The 15,788-nt window shown below is 25.1% G+C and overlaps 1 protein-coding gene across 3 annotated transcripts in view; it reads left to right on the top strand.

The window, feature by feature from the left end:
- Positions 1 to 503, top strand: part of LOC129920743 (plexin-A4) — a 52,671-nt gene extending 52,168 nt beyond the window's left edge. For 2 of the 3 annotated variants that reach the window (XM_056002341.1, XM_056002340.1), the window contains 2 exons: positions 59 to 204; positions 286 to 503. In XM_056002341.1, the coding sequence (XP_055858316.1) occupies positions 59 to 204; positions 286 to 474 (335 nt within the window). In that variant the 3' untranslated portion in view covers positions 475 to 503. The remainder of the gene's footprint in view (positions 1 to 58; positions 205 to 285) is intronic. The other variant, XM_056002342.1, reaches the window with a different exon arrangement.
- Positions 504 to 15,788: the final 15,285 nt, after the last annotated feature.

Here is a 15,788-nt window from a genome sequence, read left to right on the forward strand (position 1 = left end):
TAAATACAAATTTTTCTTTGATTCTAATATTTATTTTCTAATACTTTTTTATTTACAGGTAAGGATTCTCCAAGCTCAAAGCTATTATACGCAAAAGATATACCTGAATATCGCAAATGGGTGGATCGATATTATCGTGATATTAGAGAAATGCCAGCTATATCCGATCAAGATATGAATGCAATGCTAGCTGAAGAATCAAGAGTGAGTTGAAACAATAATCAATAAATTTTTATATTTTTATTTTAATAAAATATTTTGTAATTTATTATAAAATACACTAAGTTGGATATATTTTCATTACAGTTACACACAACAGAATTTAATACAAATTGTGCCCTCCACGAATTATATGAATATGCTGTGAAATACAATGAACAATTAACTGTAACATTGGAAGAAGATGAATTCTCACAAAAGCAAAGACTTGCCTTTAAATTAGAACAAGTTCATAATATAATGTCTGCTGAATAAGTTAAAAAAAAAAAAAAACAAAAACAAAACTACAAAACAAAAAAAAAAAACAGTAAACAATTTACATAGAAGAAAACGAACAAACAAAAAAAAAAGGGAAGATACACAACGATAATGGGAGGGGAGGGAGGAGCTTTACAAAATAAGAACAAACAAAAGATGGATTTTTTTTATCAAGTCTCTCAAGTTTCATGATAATCTGCAACTGAGGCGTCCACCGCAAAAACAAACAATACAACAAGACTTATGTTGAACAAGTATTGACTTATTTTCTTTGAATTCTTCCTTAAATTGTGATAAACTCACCAAAACCCAAAGTTATATCTCATTCACTCAATAATACAAACCAATTCAACAATCAAGAACACGAAGAAATAATTTCAAGTGAGTTTGTTTTTTTTTATATTATTAATTACAAAACAAGTGTTGTGTTCTTGACTTGACTACTAGAGCCGTTATTATCTTGAAACAAGGTTAAGAATATTGGGCTCTTGAAACCTGTTACACTATTTGTTCAACAACAAATAGAAAGAATGAAAAGATTTCATGTTGTTGAAATGAGTTTTTTTTTTGAGTAATTGCAGACTCCTCGTCCTTTTTTATTTTCTTCAAAAAAGAGATTAACAAAAAAGCTTTTGAATTAATTTAACAAATGATACTGTGAAATTTTCAAAATAAAACAGACGTTTGTGTGTGAAAAATGTAAAAAAAAATTGTCTCATCTTCCTCCCTTTTTTTATTTCACTCTCGTCATTTAAGAGATGATTTTCATTTTTGTTTTAATTTTTTTCATTTAGTAATTCTGTTCTGTTTTGTTTTGTTTGTTTTTTTTTCTGTATTATATTACATTATTTTAATCAAATTTTAACACACATACACGGAAAACATATATTCAAAAGCTAACGTATCAAAAAACCTATGATATGTTTTCTTTTTTGATAAATTGATACTGTTTGCGATTGTGACTGTTTTTGTGTATTATTTCAAAAGTCTAATTACATAATATATATATTTTTAAGTGTTAGAATTATACATATATTTGTACATGTATGTTCATGAAAGAGAATTGGCAGTAAAGTTAGAAAAACCAGCTGCAACAAAAGTCTCTTTTTTTATTTAGATTTTGTTTGTTTTAAGTATTTTTATGTGTTTTTTTTTTTTGGCCGCTGCTGCAAAATAATGTATTTTTTTTTTTTTTACTCTTCAAAAAGAATATTCATTAGTTCATTAATGTGTTGTAAATGTCTTTCGTTCTTTAATTTTATTAAATTTACATTTTATTTATTATCAAAAAACAAAAAAACTTTATTTAATTTCATTTCATTTTCGATTATTCCGTCGTTTTCATTGTTTCTTAATTTTAAATTTTTAAGTTTTACAAACTTCCATCCTTGAACGATAGATAGTAACTACAATAAATTTTATTTTTTTCATTTCTTGCATATACATTCTTAATAATTAGATAATAAATTCTATCTTTCCATCATCGTCATGTTTAAGGTCCAAAGAACAGATCTGAAAATTCTGTTTCGTCCAGCACATTATCTTATTGTCGACTCGTTTCTTGATAACTTGTCTTAAAACCTTTAACTAAGCAAAAAAAAATAATTTTAAAACTATCACACTTTTAATGTTATTAATTTATTCCACTGCTGCAAAAGTTCGTAATGTCTAGAAAACCATAAATTGCAAATATTTCTCTCAATCTTTCCAGCCAAGACTGACGAAGGTTTGAAAGGCTTTTCCCGAACTAGCAGCTAGAGATCTTATTTAAGTTAATAGCAAGCAAAAGTCTCTTTTCTGCTTTTTTTCCTTTCACGTTTATTTGTTTTCTAAAAACAAGCCACATAACCTTCTGTGATCTCAAATTTTATTCCAATGCACAACTAGATTTTGATTTTGAGATACTTAGAATGTTTTTTGCTGTCGTAAAAATTATTAACATAAATCAGGGTGAACCTGTATCGACCGACAGTATCGTTTTGTGGAATATATATCTCCGATAGATATGGAAGGGTTCAATATAAAATCTCATTCTAATTGATATTACTAAAGGATTTTGCGGCAGTGTTTTTTTTTTGTTCCCCTAGATACATTGTATGGACATTGATGATAAGAAACTAATTTTACTCTGGTACCTATCTCTACTTCTTTGCTTTCACATCAAATCGTTCATCAAACCACGAAATATTTCTTCTTTTTTGTACATCTTAAAAACGAAAAAAAAAAATATACACATTCCAAAAACTGCTTGAAGGGATGTACAGTGTACACACATTTTTCAAGATTCCAAGAGAAAAAAAAATATCGATAAAAAAGGAGGCGGCCATGAGTACTATTCCTATAAATAAATAAATTTAAAAACAAATACATAGAGAAGTATTTTATCTTAAATATTAAAAGAACAAAAATTTCATTTATACTAAATAAACTAACTAAGAAAAAAAAACGAAAAAAAAAATACTAAAGAGCTGAATAATAAATTGACTGATTTTAAAGATAATTATAATTATTTAATGATAAATACATAGTTGAATAAATAATATTATTTTTATTATTATTTTTTTTTTAAATTGTTTGTTTTAATATTATGTTCAAAATGATTTATACAATTTTATTTTATTTTAATATTATTTTTTATTTGTCTTATTTTTAATTTGTCTTTAACTGTACAATTATTATATGTTTTAAGCATATTGTTTATATATATCATTAAAAAAAAACACTCAAAAACAAATATTGCTCCATTGTAAATTATTGTCTAATTTTACTTTAAAGCTTTAAACAATTGATAAAACAAAATAAAACAAAAAAAAGAAATTAAATAAAATAAGAAAATGTTTGTGAGAAATAAATTAGAACAATATTTTATAATAATTTTTATTTTTTATCGAAGCAAAATATTTTCAAACTAAAAAAAAAGGTATTGGTCATTTTCTTATTTATTTTTACACACTTTCCTCTCGCCATTTAACATTATTTTATTTATTTGTTTTCTTTTTAATATTTTATATACATAAAAAAAAAAAACATTATACAGGTAATTGCAATTTAACCGTAAAGACTTTTATGTTTGCAAATCTAGAGTGCCTCATTCATAAGACTCTTATTTTGTTTTCTTTAAATTTTGCACATAAGTCTTTTCCCCAATGTAGCCCTAGATAATGCTTCCGTGGCCTAGCACCTATACTAAGGATATATTATCTCTCTTCCTAAAGGTCTCTTTTTCTCTCTATAAATTGAAAAACCCATTTATAGTTTTTAGGGAAAAGGATAAATTTGACAGCTGATAGTTTCAACTAATTCGCATCTCACACGAAAAAAAAAACAAAAATGTTTAAAATATGGAAAGTGTTTCAAAGTGTTTCGTGTATCACATAAGGTGCCGGCTTTGTTTGTTACAAACATAGCATTTCAAATTTAGAAGAGGCCATGTGATTTAGGATTACTTCATCTGGAAATTTCGGATCCCAACCACAACAAAAGCTCTTTCTTAAAAATTATTCTCAAGTATGTTGTAGAAGTCTAGCCAGAATGCAATGCATTATTTCCACCTTCCAGCAGAGGCATCTTCTTGTTTTACAAATATATAATTTATTTGTTTAAAATAGAGCAACTCAGTGAGGCAATACTAAAATTAACATTTCAACGAATAATAAAAAAAAAAAAAAAACAGTCCATCCTTCCATGTTTCGCAAGGAAAAAATCCTACTCAATCACTTTTATCCATATAATCTACTTTTAAAACTTAATTAACCCTTTCGGGGGTTTCACGTGAACAAAATTCCACTCGGAAAAATTTAATTTCACTATTCCCCTATTGTGAGTTTCGGGCGAAAAGTTGTTCACGTTCGGACATCTCTCGGTATTTTCAACTTTTTTTTTCATGAAATATGCTAGTTTGTCGACGGCTCTTCTCATTTAAATTTTGGTGCGGAACAAGAAACTAGTTTAGCGGAAAATGTAAATACCCTTCGGGTGAAACTCACGATACCTTTTAAAATTCCGTGCGAACAAATATATTCCGGGTGGAAAACATTTCACGTGAAACTCACGATAGGGCTGATTAGAGCCTTATTCCCTAAAGAATGCCATGTTTCTTTAAAATTGCTTTCCCCAATGTTTCTAATAATATGGCGAGAAACTCGGTATTAATAGACAAATTTATGTTAAAGGACCTCAACAAAAGAGAATATAGAAAGAAAATTCGATTGAGAAGGTGGTTCGTGCAACACTTTATAGTTTATATTATAGATCAGGGCATAACTTGTGTATGTTGGCATTTTATAAGCCAATTTTTTTTAAATAGTTTGCCGGCCAATGGGTTAAAATCAATAGCAATTGCCATTAAAATTAAATTTTACAGTTAGGCTTGCAAATTATGCGATTGATAAATAAACCAAAAAAAAAACTCGTACACAAAATTTTCTGTAATTTGGTCTGAGTACCAAAGATGTCATCTCTTAAATGTCTTTAGGATTAAATTGAAATAAAAAAAAATCTGTATATAATGTATGTAAACTCATTTAATTTTCCTTATCATAATCCATAACTGTTAAACTATACAAACCGGAACAAATATATATTATAAAGGATGTCTTTAAAAAATACAACAAACAAAAAATATTTAAACTTAAAGCAACACAAGCTTGTTATTTAATGTATAAATGCAAAAATGAGAAAAAAAAAATTATATAAAATAATTAAATCAAAGATGAAAACAAAAAAAAATATTAAATATATTGTAAAGAGTATTCCCAGAGTATAGATTGACAATAATTTAAATATATATACATATAAATATGCAATTTTAAATTCGTATTGTTTGTTTTTTTATTTTAATTTTTTTTATTTATTTATTTTTTTTTTTTATTATTTAGATTTTTATCCATTTTAGATTGGTTTTCTTTTATTTTGGGGTTTGCTTCGTTTTGTTTTTATTTGTATTGATTTCAGCTCTTTTTGTGGATTTTCAGAACAAAGGTATTTTTAATTTTTAATTTTTTGAACTTAAATTCAATCCTAAGTAGAATTTTAAATGCTCCTATAAGAAAATAAAGAAAATTTTCGTATTGCTTTTCAGTCGGTAAATATCATAATGACTTCATTGTTTTCGAATTTGAAAGTAAGCTTTCTAAAATTGAGAAATCAAACATAGTCTATAAAATGAAATGTTTAGGAGATGGGACAAACCATTTTTTTTTTTTTTTTTATAATTAGCCCTGAAGAATACTGTAAACACAGTCGAAACGTCCGTCGGAGAAAAGATAGTCAAAAAATTTACAAACATGACCCACTTAGGATTGAATTTAAGTTCAAATACAATATATGAATACAAAAAAAAAAAAAAAAAAAACAGCATTCATTAAAATAAAAATTCACATTTGTTACAGTGCTGCTAAAAACATTCCATATTTGTTTGTCATTTTCATTAATTGAAATTATATTACACAAAACTGGAACAAAATATTGTTTTAATATTTTTTCTAAGTCATTTATAATGATCTTAAATACATACAAAATTTTAAGTTAAGAATTTCGGCTGTGAAAAACTAACGGAATTTTTTAATGTTATTGTTCAAAGTTTATATTTTGTTTTTAAAGACTGCTCGGCAAAACCCCAAACCATCGCTACTGTTTAACAACGAGCTTTTAAGAATTTTTGGCATCAGCTTGTAGGAATAGCCGACGTATTTCTTTCTCCTTTAATGGAGAAAGACTCCAAAACATCTCTTTGTTCTGGAAATGATCCATAATTCCGTTGATTTGGGGTAACGGGCTAGAGCATACGACTGAAAAAAAAAACCCCAAACCATCGCTACTGTTTAACGAGCTTTTAAGAATGTTTTGCATCAGCTTGTAGGAAGAGCCGACGTATTTCTTTCTTCTTTAATGGAGAAACACTCCAAAGATCTCTCTATTCTGAAAACTATCCATAATTCCGTTGATTTGGTGTAACGGGCTAGCGCCTACAACTGGAAAAACCCCAAACCATCACTTCACTATAGTAATTTAGGTAAATGTGGTACACTTGGGTAATGTGGTATAGGCAGGTTTCTCAAAAACTAAGCATGCATTTACTTTAATTTTTTGAACAAGTAGGTCAAGCGACAACGAAATCAACTCGAAATATTGATATTGAAATATTGAAAATTCAAAATTAAATGCATTCAGGATGAAACATAAAAAGAATTTCATTAAAAATTAGTTTTTGAGAATATAGCGAAAATAGTGATGAGTAAAGCTCAAAACTAGATGTGATATGTTATATGTAGAATAAATCTGTAAATATTTTTTTTTAATTTAACATACTAAAATGTTGTTGAAACGTTCACACATGACATTTTCCCTTTCGTGGTATTTTAAACCCAAAACCAACTGCCGGATTGATAGAATTTATTTGAAATTTAATATCGATGATTTTTTAGTAGAGTCCAGAGGCCCATTTTTTTAATTTTCTATATTTCCATTAAAACTGATACCTCCCATAAAAAAAATCGCATAACACAAATATGGCGTTGCAGTTTTTATTATTTTATCTCGTTTAAAATCTGAAACAATTTTATTAAAAATTTACGTAGTGAGATAACTATTTTTATCATTTTTAAGGATTAATTTTAAATTAAAATTACCTACAAAAAAAATTATTTTATTTACTCGATCGATTTTTTTTTCTTTGATTTTTTCTTTTGATAACTTTAATTTCTAAAAGCTTTAATTCTAATGCTTATCAAATATATATATTATGTAGGAACTTTGAGCTGCAATTGCAAGTATACGTCTGACCCAATCATGAATTTAATCTTTTTTTTTAATGAATTTGATGAATGTTTTCAAACCAATAAATTAAGTTTGCGCGGAATAACTGATAAAAAAAAAAATATACAAATCATCTAGTTATAAATATTTTTATTTTTGTAAAGTCATTTTTTTCTCTCAAATACATATATAAAAAAAAAGATCATAATTATAATGTGGTTGTTGCAAAATATAATGTTGAAAAAATAGTAAATTATTCAATTCTCTTATCGCATGTGGATCCAGTTCAATGAATCTATTGATTTGAAAAAAAAAATCCAACATGAAAAAATGGAAATAAATTTGCACAAAAAAAGGGAAAATAAAAACGAACTTTTTTTTAAAAATTATCATGAAAACAAAAAGTTAAAACAAAAAAAAACCCCAATGCCGATACAATTATAAAAAAAATAAAAAAAAAAAACACCAAAACAACAAAGAGAATTATTTATAGTCGAATGCAGGATAAAAAAAAAATACTTACGATAATAGCTTTTTATACAAAGAAATAATAAAAAAAAAATAATTAAAAAAAAAAAATCATACTACATAGAAATAATCCCAACGTCTAGTAATTGTGAAAAAAAAAACAGTATAAAAACAAGAATTATAGTGACTAATTAAATAACAAAACAAAAATAATTAAATGTCTGTTAAATGAAAGAAACAAAACAAAACAAAAATAAACTTTCTTTTTGTATTTTGATTTGTTTATGTATATAAATATATATAAAGTAAAGTAAACGTAGATATATATATATATATATATAAATATATATATTATATGAAAATATGTGTATATGATGTGCGCATTTTTTTTTTTTTTATTATTATTAACTATTATTGTGACGACGATGGGTATGTAATTAATTAAATAACTTCACAATTCTCTTTTTATTTTATTTTTTAATTATATTACCATTCATCGTCATATTTTTATTGTAAATGTTTTTTTTTTTTTTTTTATTTTTCGCTAAAATAAATAAAAAGATTATTTTTCGTAAAAATTAAAACAAAAGAAAAAGAATATTTTTTGTATCTTGTAGATAGGAATTAATAATTGAAAACATAACAAAAAAAGATAAATATAAAAAATAATAGAATCACAAAAAAAAAAAACATGACAAAATTGTTCATTTCTTTTTTATTTTAATTATTTTAAATTTATTTTTATTATTTTTGTTTTTAGTTATATATTAACATTTAAAGAATATAGATGTCGCGTTTTTGTTTTCTCTTAATTTTTAGTCATAAGACTGCACACAGGAGATTAGTTTGGAGACCTACATATTTTTGCTAGCTAGTCTCTAACAGTCTTCATCTACTATGTTTAACGACTTTCACATTGTTGAAAGTATTGGAGCATTTCTTGATTGGACTTTTACGTTTTGAACTCAATTTTATAGGTGTTAACAAATTTTGAATCTGATTGTTATACTATATCCATAATCGGTTGTCGGCCTATCAAATCGATATATATTAATTTTAAAGAAAAGATACGAAATGATAAGAAATCCGTGAGAGATTTAAGAGAGGGTCTTATATTAGTTCCAAATTTCAGTCGTCTCTAGAAACTCGAATCTGAGACTGGAATTTGAAGATTTTTATACTATTAATATCTTTTTATAGCTCGTGCAGTTCATTACTATCGTATCTTCTCCTCCATGTGCCCTTCTTCCATACAGAAGCGAAAAGGGGAACTCCTTGACTACCTGTAAATTGCTATTATCAACCTTGATAAGAAACAATATCTGAGAATGTTCTACTACAGCTCGATGGTAAAACCAAAACACAATATTCAAATTCTATTCAAATGAGTTGCAGCCGTGAAAGACAAACTGATATCTGTTTAAATGAGAGCAACAGTGGCTTAATGGAATTTGAACATTTTATTTTCTTGATACAAAATCTTATTATCCTTATTGTGATTAATAATACAACTATCAATTGGTAGTTGATGAAAATTAAATTTCGATATCTTATTACTTAATTAACAAAAGTTTTGAAAACAGAGAATGATGCCAACCGTTATTTATTGAAAAATATAATTGAAAAATTCCACATTAAATTTCAGTATTTTTATATAATACCAATTGATAGTTGACATTTGAAATACGGGTGGGTGATTATTTAGTATAACAATATTATGCGTGTTTTTTTTTAAAGGATTAGATTAATCAATGTTCCTTGCGAGGAAATTGATTTTCCTTAATGTTTTTTACTGTAAAAATTAAATTGAAAAAAAATTAATAAGGCCACTTTGGTTCTCACGGTCTCATATACATATTTTTATAAATTCATCTTTTTTTGAATTTGTATACACAAAAATAATAACATTGTTTTCCTAATTTTAGGTAATCAATCAACATAGGAGACGAGAATTCATATAACTTCCTAGTTAATTTTCCTCTTAATTAAAAATAATAATAAAAAAAAAACCGACATTAGTTTCTTATACTTCTATGAAACCAAAAATAATTTTAATACAAAATAAAAACAAAATCGATAATACAAAAAAAAAAACTAAAAACACATACGACTTTAATACTACAAAAAAATAACGCGTTTCAGTTTGATGTTGATTTTAAAACACAACATAAATACAAAACGGTAATAAGATAATTTTTAAACTCTAGTTGCAGATAAAAAAAAAACAAATAAATATAAACAGAAACATAATAAAAATGTACGTACACAACATATTAAATTGATAACCAATATAACCAGAAACAAAAACCAATAAAAAAAAAACTAGTCCAAAATCATATTTAATTTTTGAAATTATCACAAATAATTTTGTATAACTTCTGATGTTGTAAATTCATTTCACATCTGAATGTATATAAATGTCAGGACAAGATTGCAAATCACTCATGTCGAAAATTGGCGAATGGTGTTTATGTAAAAGTACAACTCAAATTTCATTCATCTTGAAACTTCAACGTAAATTCTAGAACGAGCCGTTTTCAAATTTTTATAGGGCTGATAATGACTAGAACTAATTTTATTTTTACTAAAATATTTGTTTTGATAAATTTGGGATTGACGGTCGTGCGTTCGGTTTATGTAGGAATTTTTAGTAGAAGCGTTGTAGGTAATGGTCAGCAGTTGAACTGAGTTGCTGAGGCGGAAGAAACTAGCGCATCCTAACCTTCAAAGTTGGGAAATAATTTTGTTTAATTTTTTTTTGTATTTCTTAAAATGGCGTCAGTTTCAGAACATTCGTTGCGCTTCCGTTCTGACGTACGCCCCACGGCCGTTTGAAAAAAAAAAAAAACAAAATATCGGATGGCTTAACGCCTGCTTACATTTCTCACAACAACGACGTGCCTTGGCACTTCTGCCTTAGCAACTCAATACAAATTTTGACCTAAGTAACGCATTTCAACTTAACCAATCCCCAAACTCCTCCAAACTTTTTTTTCACAAAAAAAGTCATACTAACTCATGGAAATGTTTTAATTATTTTCGAAGTTTTTTTTTGAAGAAAAAACAATGATTTTTGTATTGCAGTTTAATTTTGGAAAGCACACTTTTCATTTCTCAAATTTAAACTACATACAAGGTTTTCCTAGTTTTTTTTTTTTTTTTAGAAATTTTATCATAGCCTTGCTACAAAATCACAAACAATCATATCACAGAATTAATTAATATCAAAAACCTTCGAATGTTCAATGAGATATTTTTCTTTCAACTGTGTATATTTCTGTGGTCAAAAGCGAACAATATTTTAATAATAATAATACAAAAAAAAAAAAAAAAACAAATAAATATAAAAAAAAAAACAATAAACATAAAACAAACCAAACACTTTATTCAAAGAGCACAAAATGGCAGTATTAAACGTTGGTATTTCATTTTGGTTCATTTTTTATGATTAATAAAACTTTATTAATCCATACACATAATAATAATACATATTATTATATTTTTTTTTTTTTTGGTTAAATGTTGTTTTTTTTTTTTTTTTTTTTAATTTCCAGTTATATAAATAATTAATTTTTTAATTTTCTTAGTACTAAGGGCATTCATAGTGCCTTCGATAAAATGTCGATTTTCCACAAAATCACGAATGGATATTGAAAGGAAACAAACAAAAACCAAACATAACCAAAATACAAAGCAAGAAAACAAAAACAACAAAAAAAAAATAACTAAAATTGAAAAACCAATGTCTTTTAATTATTAATAAATAATCAGGTTTGTGGAAATTCGACAAATTTTTTGTATATACTCACAAATTTGTGTAGTATCATCGTATAATCAATCCATAGTCTATAACAAAAATAATAAAAAAAAAAAAACAAAACATAATAAACAAAAAAAAAAAAAATAATAAAACATAAACAAAACAAATATACGATGAAATACCATAATAATTCATCGTCTATTGTTTTCAATATTTTCATGTTGATGATATTTTATTTGGTAATTTTCGTCACTTACCTACAAAACAAAATGATATAAACAAATCAAATCTATTGATTCTCCTCTCTCTTTCTCTTTCTCTCTCTCTTTTCTCTATTTCTCACTCTCTCTCTTTTTGCCCTTTATGATTGCTCGAAGTGAAACTTCTTTACGCTCAATAAATCTATGTATTACGATTGTTAATTTATCAAGAAGATATTTAGCAAATATCAACAGTTTTAATGAATTGACATTACTTGGCATCAATTACCAATATTTTTGATAAAGATTCAAATTTAAGAACTGTTTTACTCTTAATGCGGTTTAGAACTATCAATAGTTGATAAAAATATAAACTTCGATATCTTATTACATAATTAACAAATGTTTTGAAAACAGAAAATGTTATCAACCGTTTATTAATTGAAAAGTAGTTGAAAAAAAAACATTCCACTAAAAAGCTGACCAGTACCAAAGTACCAAATTTCAGTATTTATCAACACTTATCAATATGGCAATTGTAAATTTACAATACGGTTGATCAAATCAAATGTAGTTTTTTTTAATTGTTGAAAGAACTACAATTTTGAAAATCTATAAAAAAAAAAGTATTGCTTCCAACAAAACCACAAAAAAAAAACTAAAATGTCAAAAGAAAACATACATTCACAACAAAACTGTCAAAATTCTGATAAATGTAAAACCAACATTTCTTGCAATTGATAATATCTATCTTTTGTCAATCAATTGATATTTGACAACCGTAATAGAGCTGCTAATTTGCCTTCATGCCCATATAATGCATTTCGAACCTCGAAATTGTTTCGAAATGTCAAAAATAAATATACATTACTGGTAACAGGAAATCTGATATGGTAAACAAATTGTCAAACCCATACAAAATTTTGACACATTTGCCACTTTACCACGTTAAACAGATTTACCCAGAGTTTACACCGTTTCAAACTCGCCAGAGTTCTATTTCGAAAACTTCGAAATTGCCTACAAAGTTTCGAAATTGAGTATATTTTGCTCTGTTTGCGTTAACCACGTATCTGCAAATAACAAACTTATTTTTCGTTCTTAAAAAAAATGTTTGTTTTTTTTCAAGACTTAACATTAGGCATGAAAAACCAAATGTCAAATAATTAACTTCAGAATCCTTTGGTAATTGGTTTTTAGCAGAAAACAAAGTGTAGTTACGTGGTTAACTTTGGAGAGTGAAATGCAGAATATGGACTTTTAATATCAAGTCAATATTCAATTTGAAATCAATTTTCCATTGATTTTATTTTCAACTCTGTGTGTTAAGGCTGGCGCTATATAGGTTAACGACTCGTTAGTATAGTTGGCTCAGATTAATCGCACTTAATTAGGCTATAGAGGGAATGGCCCAAGCTACGATCCTTTGGGCTTTCATCGATTAAACTGAAAAATTGAAGTTTTCGAATTGAACAAACATTTCTGGAAGAGAGAACAAAAAATCACCAATATTGCGAATATCAACTTTCAGTTGATTGTTGATATATACTAAAATTTGGTATTTTTAAACCTAAGTTATGGCATATAAGGACAACTTTTTAATGAATTTTTTTTTTTTCAATTTTGTCATTTTCAGTTTTCAAAACTTTTTTTTATTCAAATAGGTAAAAAGATATTGAAATTTAATTTTTATCGACCATCAATTGAGAATTGTTAATCGCAATAAGGGTGAAATATAATTTTTATTAAAAATATTTCGGAGCTCATGATTTTTACTTAGAAGTTTCACTAATCTTGTATGTGTGGGTGTATGTTTAATTGTGGTATACAATCTTATTTAGTTCCCTTTGATGTACCTACAGTTATAGAAGATGACATTATAATATTATTAAATCTTTTTTGGCCGGGAATCAACTTAAAAATATGTTTAAAAAAAAAATCAAAATAATGAGGAGCTTAATAGATACAAAAATTCTGTGTGTGTTTGTGATTCACATTCACCAAGAAAAAAGATAAGAAATCGTAACAATTTGACTTTACCTTTCGATTCATGGAAAACAAATTTTAATTTTCAAAAAAAAGAAATATTTTTTTTAGAAATATGTAAAATGAGTGAAATTTGTCATAAATCTAACACAAAACTAAAGGACCATAACTAGAAACCCATCAAATTTTATTATATATTATGTTTTAATTTTTTTTTTTTTTTCTATTGAAAATTTTGTTTAATTATTTATTTTTATTTTTTGTTTGTTTCTTGTTTACTTATCAAACTTTTTTCCTTCCATTAAAAATACAACGACTTTTGACAAGCATTTGATAAAAAAAAAATACAAATAACAAAACAAATCATTTCTTAATTACAAAAAAAAAAAAAAAAAAAACAAGAAAGAAATTAAAAAAAAAAAAAACAAATACGTATAGTATTTTAGAAATTAAGCTACAAATTATCATTAAGTTTGTAAATATTTTATCATCAATCCGTTCCAAAAACAATTAAATAAAATTATTAAATTAAAAGCAAATGAAAAATCATTTTTGTTTTTAAATAAACAAAAAAAAAAAAAAAAAAAAAAAATAGGTGTCGTTTTTGTCGTATAAGTTTTTTTTTATTTGATAAAAAATTATAATAGTTTTTAATTCTTGTCACATAAAATGTCAATGCATAAGTATATAATATTTATATGTGTATATATATATACATAAATATATATGTGAATATATATATATATATATAAATATAGTGATACCTTCATTCTAATAATAGTTATCTGAAAAAAATCAGAATTTACAGGTGAGGGAAAAAATCATCCCACACTTGTTTTGTCAAGATAAGTGCTGTGTTTTGACTATCATAAGATATTTAGAATTACTGAATAGAGCGCGCAGTAAGAAATCTTTCTTATCAATGAAAAGAATGAAGGTATTGATATATGGAAATAACAATACAAAAATGTCGTTGTGGAAAAAAAAATTATAAAAATAATAATAATAATAATTTTAACAAATAATACAAATTAAAAACAAACAACCATACTTATGAATAACCTCTTAATTTATAATTAAAAACAAAAAACAATTGACAATGCAGTAAGTAAAGTTAAATAATAATAAAAAAAAAGTAATATAAGAAATATAAATAAAAGTATCTATAAAAATTGTTTATACAAAGACTGATTTCAAATCTAACAATTAAAAAAAAAAAAATAAAAGAAATAAAATTGCAAAAAAAAAAATAATATCATCAAAGTATTAAATTAATGAAAAAAAAAAAAAAGAAACGAAAATAATTTCATTTTTTATTTAAAATTTAGACTTAGTTTGTGATAATTTTTTATTTTTATATTTCTATATCTATCTCTTCCTTTTCTCCTCTTTCCAAAAAAAAATATTTTTTTTTTTCAAGATTAGTTCTTTTGTATTGAATATAATCAGAATAAAAGAATAATATTTATTAAACAAATTTGTAGACTTCATAGATAATAAATGTGTATTTTTTTTTTTTTTATAATGCAAAAAAATGTATGAAAAATAGAAAAAAATTGTGAATTTGACGAAATTCAAATATGAACTGTATTTTTTTTTATTATTTGAATGTATTACATTAATAACAAAAAAATAAAAAGAAATTACCCCATAACCCTAAAGAGTCGCTGTGATAATATACTTGACAGCTTAATGCGACAACTAACAACTACTTAAAAATTAAATAAATTAAATTTCTGTTAAGGCATTTATTTCCTTAAGAGTTTATATACGAGTTTAAATACAAGCCTTAAGCATTGCACATATGAGAACGACCAACAAAAAAAAAAAAACAAGACTGTATTAAATGGTGGCAAACTAACTAAGTCTTAGATTCAATTAAAAATATAAATTTAATGTCTTAAATTAAAAAATATGAAAAAAAATATTTGATTGATTTGGGTAATTTTTATTATTTTTTTTAATAACAGAAATACATTATAATATTTTTTCTATTGAAACATTTTTATAAAAAAAAAAAAAAAAAAACTTTGCTGTCTAAAAAAAAAAAAAACAAATCAATTTTTGAATCAATGACAGTAATGAGCGGTACTTAATGTATATTTTTTTTTAAATATTTAATTTTGACATAGCACACAGTT

Source organism: Episyrphus balteatus, chromosome X (assembly GCF_945859705.1).
Source record: "Episyrphus balteatus chromosome X, idEpiBalt1.1, whole genome shotgun sequence".
Taxonomy (NCBI): domain Eukaryota; kingdom Metazoa; phylum Arthropoda; class Insecta; order Diptera; family Syrphidae; genus Episyrphus; species Episyrphus balteatus.